This window comes from Tursiops truncatus, chromosome 3 (genome assembly GCF_011762595.2).
Source record: "Tursiops truncatus isolate mTurTru1 chromosome 3, mTurTru1.mat.Y, whole genome shotgun sequence".
NCBI lineage: Eukaryota > Metazoa > Chordata > Mammalia > Artiodactyla > Delphinidae > Tursiops > Tursiops truncatus.
In genome coordinates, this window is record NC_047036.1 from 107,501,525 (window position 1) to 107,514,203 (window position 12,679).

General features: G+C 35.7%; 1 protein-coding gene across 1 annotated transcript in view; it reads left to right on the top strand.

Moving 5' to 3' along the window:
* CHSY3 (chondroitin sulfate synthase 3) overlaps nucleotides 1-11,892 on the top strand; it is a 278,411-nt gene extending 266,519 nt beyond the window's left edge. The window contains exon 3 of the mRNA XM_019924356.3: nucleotides 9,473-11,892. Within this exon, the coding sequence (XP_019779915.2) occupies nucleotides 9,473-11,035 (1,563 nt within the window). The 3' untranslated portion in view covers nucleotides 11,036-11,892. The remainder of the gene's footprint in view (nucleotides 1-9,472) is intronic.
* The last annotated feature ends 787 nt before the right edge of the window (nucleotides 11,893-12,679 follow it).

Sequence of the window (12,679 nt, forward strand, 5' to 3'; positions counted from 1 at the left end):
ATTCTTTTACATGTAGCTGTCCAGTTTTCCCATATGCTATGTTATAATTAATAAATCTAAAAGAAATGGAAATTTAATGTAGTAGATTAATAATAACATACAGCTGTATCTTGGCATTTATTCTTCCAGTCTCTGATTTTTATAATAATTTTTCTATAACTTCTCAGATAATATCCTTCTCAGAGGGTGAGATTTTGGGTGGTACACTTAAAACACTGGGGTCAGTCAGGACATATTGATGTCACTTGCCATTGTGATTTTGTTAGTGTGAAATGATTTTTCCTTTCAGTATAAGGCTCTGGAGGTACCATGAAATCAATTGAAAATTCTGTAAAGGAAATGAAGCCCTGAATTATTTCAAACAAGCTAATATAATTTAAAATGTGTATTTTATAGTTTTTCTTAAAGCACTTTTGCTACATTAAAAATTTAGTGTGATAAGTAGAAAAACTGACTGCTTATGCTAGTTTTAGTCATAACCTCATTACTGTCAGTCGACCCTTGGTTAAATCACTTAACACTCTTGAACCTTGGTTTCCTGAAACCCCCACAATAATTTATCTTTCTGGTAGTAAAATATTGAGGACTTTTGTTAGGAGAAGGTACCTAATGGCATGGTAGGTACATTGAAGCAGTGAGTGTATGTGGCCAAATTATAACTGTTCCCAAGCATTTCCAGAAGTGAGCAAAGATGAAGCAAGCCTAGAGGGTGCTGCTCTCATCCTCTGAAAACTCCTAGCTAAAAAGAGCAATCTCAGGAGGAGGCTGGCAAACCCTTTTTTTCACTGTTTTCTATATACCAGACATGATGTTAAGCACTGTATGTGTATGTGTATATATATATATATATATATATATATATATATATATATATAGTTCTATTGAGCAACATTTTAATATACATTGAGGTGGTTGGCATTTTCCCTTTTATAGATTAGGAGACTGAGATTTACACAGATTGGCTAGGAAATGGCTTAGAAATGGTGGAGCCAAGGACACTACATAATGATTAAGGGATCAAACCAAGAAGAAGATATAACAGTTATAAATATATATGCACCCAACATATGAGCACCTCAATACATAAGGCAATTGCTAACAACTGTAAAAGAGGAAATCGACAGTAACACAATAATAGTGGGGGACTTTAATAACTCACTTACACCAATGGACAGATCATCCACACAGAAGATGAATAAGGAAGCACAGGCTTTAAATGACACAATAGAACAGATAGATTTAATTGATATTTATAGGACGTTCAATCCAAAAACAGCAGATTACACTTTCTTCTCAAGTGCACACGGAACATTCTCCAGGATGGATCACATTTTGGGTCACAAATCAAGCTTCGGTAAATTTAAGAAAATTGAAATCATATCAAGCATCTTTTCCGACCACAATGCTATGAGATTAGAAACCAATTACAGGGAAAAAAACGTAAAAAACACAAAAACATGGAGACTAAATAATACATTACTAAATAACCAAGAGATCACTGAAGAAATCAAAGAGGATATCAAAAAATACCTAGAGACAATTTACAACAAAAACACAACAATCCAAAACCTATGGGATGAAGCAAAAGCAGTTCTAAGAGAGAAGTTTATAGCAATACATGCCTACCTCAAGAAACAACAAACATCTCAAGTAAACAATCTACCCTTACAGCTAAAGGAACTAGAGAAAGAAGAACAAATAAAACCCACAGTTAGTAGAAGGAAAGAAATCAGAAAGATCAGAGCAGAAATAAATGAAAGAGAAACAAAGAAAACAATAGCAAAGATCAATAAAACTAAAAGCTGGTTCTTTGAGAAGATAAACAAAATTGATAAACCTTTAGCCAGACTCATCAAGAAAAAGAGGGAGAGGACTCAAATCAATAAAATTAGAGATGAAAAAGGAGAAGTTACAACAGACACCGCAGAAACATAAAGCATCCTAAGAGACTACTACAGGCAACTCTATGCCAATAAAATGGACAACCTGGAAGAAATGGACAAATTCTTAGAAAGGTATAACCTTCCAAGACTGAACCAGTAAGAAATAGAAAATATGAACAGACCAATCACAAGTTATGAAATTGAAACTGTGATTAAAAATCTTCCAACAAACAAAAATCCAGGACCAGATGGCTTCATAGGTGAATTCTATCAAACATTTAGAGAAGAGCTAACACCCGTCCTTCTCAAACTCTTCCAAAAAATTGCAGAGGAAGGAACACTCCCGAACTCATTCTATGAGGCCACCATCACCCTGATACCAAAACCAGACAGAGATACTACAATAAAAGAAAACTACAGACCAATATCACTGATGAACATAGATGCAAAAATCCTCAACAAAATACTAGCAAACAGAATCCAACAACACATTAAAAGGATCATACCCCATGATCAAGTGGGGTTTATCCCAGGGATGCAAGGATTCTTCAATATACACAAATCAGTCAATGTGATACACCATATTAATAAATTGAAGAAGAAAAACCATATGATCATCTCAATAGATGCAGAACAAGCTTTTGACAAAATTCAACACCCATTTGTGATAAAAGCTCTCCAGAAAGTGGGCATAGAGGGAACTTACCTTAACGTAATAAAGGCCATATACAACAAACACACAGCAAACATCATTCTCAATGGTGAAAAACTGAAAGCATTTCCTCTAAGATCAGGAACAAGACAAGGATGGCCACTCTTGCCACTATTATTCAACATAGTTTTGGAAGTCCTAGCCCCAGCAATTAGAGAATAAAAAGAAATAAAAGGAATACAAATTGGAAAAGAAGAATTAAAACTGTCACTGTTTGCAGATGACGTGATACTATACATAGAGAATCCTAAAGATGCCACCAGAAAACTACTAGAGCTAGTCAATGAATTTGGTAAAGTTGCAGGATACAAAATTAATTCACAAAAATCTCTTGCATTCCTATACACTAACAAGGGAAGATCAGAAAGAGAAATAAAGAAACAATCCCATTCACCATTGCAACAAAAAGAATAAAATACCTAGGAATAAACCTACCTAAGGAGGTAAAAGACCTGTACTCAGAAAACTATAAGACACTGATGAAAGAAATCAAAGATGACACAAACAGATGGAGAGATATACCATATTCTTGGATTGGAAGAATCAATACTGTGAAAATGACCACACTACCCAAAACAATCTACAGATGCAACACAATCCCTATCAAATTACCAGTGGCATATTTACAGAACTAAAACAAAAAATCTTAAAATTTGTATGGAGACACAGAAGACGCAGAATAGCCAAAGCAGTCTTGAGGGGAAAACACGGAGCAGGAGGAATCAGGCTCCCTGACTTCAGACTATACTACAAAGGTACAGTAGTCAAGGCAATATGGTACTGGCACAAAAACAGAAATGTAGACCAATGGAACAGGATAGTAAGCCCAGAGATTAAACCCATGCAGCTATGGTCAACTGATCTATGACAAAGGAGGCAAAGATATACAATGGAGAAAAGACAGCCTCTTCAATAAGTGGTGCTGGGAAAACTGGACAGCTACATGTAAAAGAATGAAATTAGAACACTCCCTAACACCATACACAAAAATAAACTCAAAATGGACTAGAGACCTAAATGTAAACCCGGACACTATAAAACGTAAGAATAAATCACATAAATCACAGCAAGATCCTTTTTGACCCACCTCCTAGAGTAATGGAAATAAAAACAAAAATAAACACATGGGACCTAATGAAACTTAAAAGCTTTTGCAAAGCAAAGGAAGCTACAAACAAGACGAAAAGACAACCCTCAGAATGGGAGAAAATATTTGCAAACGAATCAATGGACAAAGGATTAATCTCCAAAATATATAAACAGTCCATGCAGCTCAATATTAAAAAAACAAACCCAACCAAAAATAGGCAGGAGACCTAAATAGACATTTTTCCAAAGAAGATATACAGACTGCCAACAAACACATGAAAGGATGCTTAACCTCACTAATCATTAGAGAAATGCAAATCAAAACTATGAGTTATCACCTCGCACCAGTTAGAATGGGCATCATCAGAAGATCTACAAACAACAAATGCTGGAGAGGGTGTGGAGAAAAGGAAACCTTCTTGCACTGTTGGTGGGAATGTAAATTGATACAGCCACTATGGAGAACAGTATGGAGGTTCCTCAAAAATCTAAAAATAGAACTACCATATGACCCAGCAGTCGCACTCCTGGGCATATACCCAGAGAAAACCATAATTCAAAATGACACATGCACCCCAATGTTCACTGCTGCACTATTTACAATAGCCAGGTCATGGAAGCAACCTAAATGCTCATCGGCAGATGAATGGATGAAGACGATATGGTACATATATACAATGGAATATTACTCAGGCGTAAAAAGGAATGAAGTTCGGTCATTTGCAGAGATGTGGATGGATCTAGAGACTGTCATACAGAAGGAAGTAAGTCAGAAAGAGAAAAACAAATTTCGTATATTAACGCATATATGTGGAACCTAGAAAACTGGTACAGATGAACCAGTTTGCAGGGTAGAAATTGAGACACAGATGTACAGAACAAACGTATGGACACCAAGGGGGGGAAAGTGGTGGTGCGGAGTTATGGTGGTCTGATGAATTGGGAGATTGGGATTGACATATATACACTAATATGTATAAAATAGATAACTAATAAGAACCTGCTGTTTAAAAAACTAAATAAAATTCAAAATTCAAAAAAGAAATGGTGGAGCCACTACTCAAGTTCAGATCTGGCTAATTTCATTCTTCTGTCCATTCTGCATAGTTTGGTCCTCCCTACATACAGAGAGAAAATACGGATATCCTCTATGCTTCTTAATGGAAAATAAGACATAAATTCACGATGTTCTAATCATTACCTCACTACCTAGAGTATGTGTGAATGTGCTATTTTTAAGGATTGCCCCCCTCCCTGACTTTGTCTGCTTGTAATATTTCTGCAAAGGAATACACTAGAAAAATAAGCACTATATAGGCAACTTGGGTTGTAATGATGTGAGTGGTGCAAGTTAGTTAAACATTTTAATACTGAGATATTTTTTCTTCTATAACAAATGTCACCTTTATCAAGTTGTGCAATATTAATCACTTCAGTATCACTAAAGGAGCTAGGTAAATCTACAATTTAACAGTCTGCCTCTGAGCAATGTTTCCTATTTAATTTAGCATGTTCCCTTTTCTTAGTAAAACAAAGCAGGCCTCAAGAAAGAATAGTTTCAGAGAGCCAGTACTTTTTAGAGGTGGTATAATTAGTATTCTATATGCCATTAGATTTTTTTTAATCTTGTTGCATACCAAAAAAAATCCATGGAAAAATTACATAAAGTAAAATATTGAAGCAAATTCAGGTAAAAAAAAATAATACATGGCTGATTCATTTTGTTGTGCAGTGGAGGCTAACACAACATTGTAAAGTAACCATACGCCAATAAAATTTTTAAAAAAATAATACAAAACTGGAGATATAACAACCCACTTATATGGATTTAATTTAACATCAAAGTTTCAAATAAAAATTGGCTTGTGTATTTAGGGAAAAAAAATACTGGATGTAACTGAACTACTGTGTTTTGAATCAAGTCCAAAATCCATCTCAAAATATCTAGGGTTATATTCTTCAAGGTCAGATGATGTTGATTTGAAAAATCTCTCTGAGTATACAATAAGAGCCGGGTGAAATACTGGAGATAAAGAATCTGCCATGGTATTGGTCTTACACCTTTTAGGTCATCTTCTCCATGAAAACTTCTCTGATACTCATACTCTCTCTCTCCCCTCACATATCTACACACATTTATATACATACATATCAGAAAAACCTGCCTAACTCCACATGCATGTATATGCATATTTTAAAAGGTCATTTATTAATTGTAGTATAACAAACATATCTTAAGTAACAGTTCAGTGAATGTTCACAAATTAAATGTATATGTGTAACCACAACCTAGGTCAACAAATAGAATATTACCAGCCCTCCAGAGCTCCCTGCCCACTTTCTTGATTTTTGCTCACTGTTCTTACAGCTAACAGCATACGTTAGCTTTACCTGAATTTCATATGAATAGAATTATACAAAATGTATTCTTTTGTGTATGGTTTCTTTCACTTGTTTGTGATTTGTGAGATTTGTTCATGTTGTTGTGAGTAGTAGTATTTCATTTATTTTAATTGACGTATGGTTTTCCATTATGTTTATTTATCTATTCTACTCTCGGTGTACATTAGGGTTGCTTTCAGTTTGGGGGGTATTATGAATAATGTTGCTGTGAAAATGTATGTATATATACATGTATGTATTTTTAGATATATGTATGTATGTATGTGTATTGGGCATGCAGCTAAGAGTAGAATTACTGAGTCACAGGGAACGTATATGGTCATTTTAGTCAATACAAGTTTCCACAGTGGTTGAACCAAGTTACATTCTCACCAGCTGTATATGAGAGTTCCAGATCTGCTACTTTCACAATGCATTATCAGTCATTAACCATTTTCGTAGATTAAAATCACATTGTGACTTTAAATTGCATTACCCTGATGATGAATGAACTAGAGAAGGTTTTCGTGTATGTTTATCAGGCTTTTACATATTCTCTTTTGTGAAGTGCCCATTCAAGATTCTTTTTCCATTTTTAAACTGGGTTTGTCCTTCCCTATTAATTTTTACAAGTTCATTATATATTCTGGGTACTAGTCCTTTTTGGTAAGATCTATTAAAACTATATTCTCCCACTCTGTAGTTGACCTTTTATAATCTCTTAATGGCGTTTATGAGAAATAGAGTTCTTAATTTTAATGTAGTCCAGTTTACCAATCTATTTTTATGATAAGTACCTTGTGTCCTATTTAAGAAAATTCACCTAACCAAAACACAAGCAGATATTTTCTAGTGTTAACTTTTAGGAAAAAAATTTAACCTTTCATTTTTATATCACCAGTGCATCTGGGATGGATTTTTTTATTGTGGGATGTAGGGGTCAGCTTTTACATTTTTCCATATGAATATATATTACTGAAAAGACCGCCTTTCCTCCACTCTCCACTATCATATTTGTCATAAGTCACAAATCATATGTCATGTGTAGGTTTCCTTATGGACTATTTTGGTCCTTTCTTCTATTTGTTTATCCTTATACCAATATCATACTTCTAAATTTCTGTAACTTTTGATCTGTAGTGTATCTTTTTTTAAGATTATCTCGAATATCCTTGACTTCATTTCTACATAAATTTTAGAATCAACTTGTTAATATCAGCAGCAACATATTCTTTTTTAAAATGGTGGGGTTTGTATTGGAATTGCCTTGAATCTATATATCAATTTGGGGGTATCAAATTGGGGAGAATTGGATTCTCACAGTAAATCCTAAACAAAATATTTGCAAATATATTCCAGCGATATATAAAGAAGATGAATATCAAGATCATGTTGGGTTTATTCAAGGAATACAAAGGTTGTTTAATATTAGAAAATGAATCAGTGCAATTCACCATGTTAACAGAAAAAAAAGCATCCCATAATCTTCTCAATGGATGCAGAAAAAAATATTTGATCAGCTTTAAAATTCACTCATGGTAAAAATCTTAGCAAACTAGAAATAGAAATGAACTTCCTTAATGTGTTAAGGAGCCATGTTGACATCTTCTTTCCTGATGTTGAGACTGAAACAAGAACGTATCTGCTCTACCACATTTTACTGGAGGTTCTGGCCAGCAACAAGGAATCTAACTAACGAACTCAGACTTTTTACTTAGTGGCTTCTGTAGAGTGAGAGTTCAACAAGGCAAGTGGCAGCTGCCAGTCTGAAAAGTGGCAGAGTGTCACTTCTACTGTATTTTTTTTTTTTTTTTTTTTTTTTTTTTTTTATTTTGCGGTACGCGGACCTCTCACTGTTGTGGCCTCTCCCGTTGCGGAGCACAGGCTCCGGACGCGCAGGCTCAGCGGCCATGGCTCACGGGCCCAGCTGCTCCGCGGCACATGGGATCTTCCCGGACCGGAGCACAAACCCGTGTCCCCTGTATCGGCAGACGGACTCTCAACCACTGCGCCACCAGGGAAGCCCCTACTGTAGTTTATTAAAGTCGTAACAAAAGAAAGGGACATAGCCCCCACCTCTAGATTGGAGGAGTGTCAGAGAATTTATCACCACAGATATGCCACACATTCGTACATGTTAGGAGCTGTTTATTTTTCACAATAAAACTTGAGCTCTAGGTTGGCTGAGTATAATATGAATCATTAATTTGCTTCCTTGGGGTCTTCCTGGGCTGTGCTCTATTGTTTTCATCATCGAATGTTGCTATAGAGAATGTTGTGGCAAGATTCATTCTTTTCTGACTTTACAGCCAAATTGGGTTTTGTTTGTTTATTTTGCTTTTTTTTTTTCGCTTGGCCTAATAACACATAGATATACACCTTCCTTTATTTTAAGGGAAATATGTCCCTCAGACATATCTTATGTATATATTGTATTCCTTTACTATATATCCAGATGTATTATATACCCAAATTTTAACAAAACTTTATTTATTGTATGTATATAGATCCAAACTTTGATACAAACTTTTAAATATATATCAAATATATACATTTATATGTGTGTATGCATATAGACACATATGCCCATACTTTTAACCTATATTTTAAACTTCTGTTATTTTGCTACATTTTCTCAAATCCCTTCTTTCTATGTTTTTCACAAATCTCTTTTTATGCTTCTTATAATGTGAGTATCACTGATTTTATTTATCTTACTTAGCTCATTTATCTATTCCTTGAGTTCTTTTTGAGAGGGGAGGGAGGAGTGTATTGTCCTTAATTTTTTTATTTTGTCTATGGTTTTGGATATGTATTCTTAAGTTTGCAATATTCCTTTCCTCCTTTTAAAGAATGTATTTGCAGATATCTCATGCTGCTGCCGCTGCTGGCTCTCCTCCCCCTCCTTTTCCTTCACCGCCTCTCCTCCTCCATTGGTACTTATCTTGAATGGGTGTGATGGAGGTTTCTTTATTGACTGGCAGAGGAGACAGCTGGCAGTTTGAAGTGTGATCTCATTTTTGTTCCTGCCTGAGCTTTTTCTAGATTAGCAGAGAGATTTTCTGGCTTATAAGGATGTCAGGCATTTTGAGTATGATCCTTTAAATAGGCAGTGTAGATCAATATAGTTTCTGTTCCACATTACCTTACCAAGAACTTACTCTGTAAAGATGGTATATCAGGATGCTAAGTAAAATGTAGGTCTCCTCTAGGGCTGATATTACCATTCCAAGAAACAGGGCATTGGTTTACTCCTCAGAGTGAGCCCCTGTTTTGGAAAATCCATGCTCTACCCACCTGTCTCACCCTCACAATGATTCATTATGGGGTTATGGATGTAGTCGATTCTTGTTTTCTTTGATATTTTAAACTTATTCTAACATCTTGATTTCCTTCTCCTTTTCAGATGCAGCAGCTGTTCCATGAAAATTATGAACACAATCGGAAGGGTTATATCCAAGACCTTCACAACAGCAAAATCCATGCAGCCATAACACTTCATCCAAACAAAAGGCCTGCCTACCAATACAGGCTTCATAATTACATGCTTAGCCGCAAAATTTCTGAACTTCGCTACCGCACCATCCAGCTCCACCGGGAGAGCGCTCTGATGAGCAAGCTCAGTAACAGCGAAGTGAGCAAAGAGGACAAGCAGCTGGGAGTGATGCCTTCTTTCAATCACTTCCAGCCTCGGGAGAGAGATGAAGTGATAGAATGGGAGTTCCTGACAGGGAAGCTCCTCTACTCAGCATCTGAGAACCAGCCTCCCCGACAGAGCATCAGCAGCATCCTGAGAACAGCGCTGGATGACACCGTCCTACAGGTGATGGAGATGATCAATGAGAATGCCAAGAGTAGAGGACGGCTTATTGACTTCAAGGAAATTCAGTATGGCTACCGCAGGGTTGATCCCCTGCATGGGGTGGAGTACATCTTGGATTTACTCCTCTTATACAAAAGACACAAGGGGAGGAAACTGACTGTGCCAGTAAGACGTCACGCCTATCTTCAGCAGTTGTTCAGCAAGCCTTTCTTCAGAGAAACTGAAGAGCTAGATGTCGACAGTCTTGTAGAGAGTATTAACAGTGACACTCAGTCATTCTCCTTTATATCTAATTCTTTAAAGATATTATCTTCTTTTCAAGGTGCCAAAGAAATGGGAGGGCCCAATGAAAAGAAAATACATGTTCTTGTCCCTCTCATTGGAAGGTATGACATTTTCTTGAGATTCATGGAGAACTTTGAAAACACTTGTCTTATCCCAAAGCAGAATGTAAAGCTGGTCATCATCCTTTTCAGTAGGGATTCTGGCCAAGATTCCAGCAAGCATATTGAGCTGATACAAGAATATCAAAACAAGTACCCTAAAGCAGAAATGACCCTGATCCCTATGAAGGGAGAGTTTTCCAGAGGTCTTGGTCTTGAAATGGGATCTTCCCAGTTTGACAATGATACTTTGCTGCTATTTTGTGATGTTGACTTGATCTTCAGAGGAGACTTTCTCCAACGATGTAGAGACAATACAATTCAGGGACAACAGGTGTACTATCCCATCATCTTTAGCCAGTATGACCCAAAGGTAACCAATGGGGGAAGTCCTCCCACTGATAATGACTTTGTCTTCTCAAAGAAGACTGGATTTTGGAGAGACTATGGATATGGAATTACCTGTATTTATAAAAGTGATCTTCTGGGTGCAGGTGGATTTGATACCTCAATACAAGGCTGGGGACTGGAAGATGTAGATCTCTACAATAAAGTTATTCAATCTGGCTTAAGGCCCTTCAGAAGTCAAGAAGTAGGAGTGGTGCATATTTTCCATCCAGTTCATTGTGACCCTAACTTGGACCCTAAGCAGTATAAGATGTGCTTAGGATCCAAGGCAAGTACTTTTGCCTCAACCGTGCAACTGGCTGAACTGTGGTTGGAAAAACATTTGGGTGTCAGGTACAATCGAACTCTCTCCTGACAGTCCAGGCAACACATATTGCCTTTTTAAAGGGGAGTTTACCTCATTGTTGGTGGTTGTTATTTTTATTTTATTATTGTTATTTTTATTATTATAATTATTATTGTTATAATTTTATTTTGTTGTCCTGGTCTTAAACTACTCTTGGTTGTCTTCCAAAGGGTGTTTGTTGACCTCAAACAAGAAGAGTCTGCGGTTCACTGATATTTCAGATTTCTACTGAAGTCAATAGGTATATTACTTTTATATATCTTTGAGATTGAGATTGAGTTAAATCGTGGCAATCAAATGACTTTTGAAGCTCATTCATCATGAGAGACAGCTTAGAAGAATGTTCTCTTGGGGCTTAAAGATGCAATATCGACCTTTCTTTTGTTTGTCAAATTCAATGTGATACGAATATTTACTGGTGAAAGGTACCACAAAAGTGCTTTATGCTTCCTATGGGGAAGGGACTCTGTAACATAAACTTGAGTTTTGTAATTTATACAAGGACTTAAATATATAGACAGTAATTTTCTTCATCTTTAGAATTTTTAAAGGAAATGAACACTTATGATTGTATGTTTATTTTTTAAAAAAAAGTTTTAAAAATTGAGGAGTTTGTTCCACAAGCAACCGGTACTGGCTACCCTGGTCTTATGACAGTTATCTGCTCCTCACAACTGTCTGCTATAAATGCGAATGAATTTTATTTTCTCAAGGAAATATGATTTAATTAAATATTCATGTACATTTTAGAAGCTTTATGAAACAATGTCCTTCATTTGCTGGCAAGAAGATAAAATATGACAGAACCTGGTTATTTATAATAAAACACAGGTATAACAATATTCTTTTTCAAAAACACTGAAAAACTTGTGTTGTTTCCTTTTAGTCAGTCATATTTGATGTATTTCTTAATGGTCATACTCACCGAAACATGCTTGCTACACAGGCTGGAAAAGTTAATATGGAATTATGGGCATATTTGTATCAGTATGCTTTAAGTCCTAGCCTTCATTAAGTGATTAAAATGAGCAGTTTTTAAGTCAGTAATTTACAATCCAGGGGAAGTATTCCTCTTCGATCTCATTAGCTTTGTGATCAAACTGAACCAAAAACAGGTCAGAAATGGCTTCTGATATGGATTGGTAGACGACTCAAAGATACAAAAATAAATGCAGAAATTATAAATATAAAATTAATTTTACAAAAATAATACTGTAATTTATAAAACACCTAGGAAAATGTCATTTAATTTCATATATCATTCTTTCTCAAAACTGAATCAATGGTGCCCAGTTTGTAGAAAAATATAATCTCATTTGAGAAATGTAAGAAAAGATGAAAATCTGTACAAGAAGCTCTTAGGAAGGCATATTTTTAAAACTTCATTTTGTAAATAGGTAATATATTTGCATAGTTCCAAAATGAAAGAAAAATTTTCAATGTCTACAGCTATGAGTCTCACTCTCTATTCACTCAGATCCGCCCTCAGCTGCACATGGCCACCATTTTAGGTGTACGTATGTTTGTGTGCATGCTTGGCATGCACAGAATGCTCAGAATTCCTGATGTCATAAAGACACGTATTTATTTTTTCACTCTTTATACACAAAATGCAGCACTTTGTACATACTGTTCTACACTTTGATTTTCTTT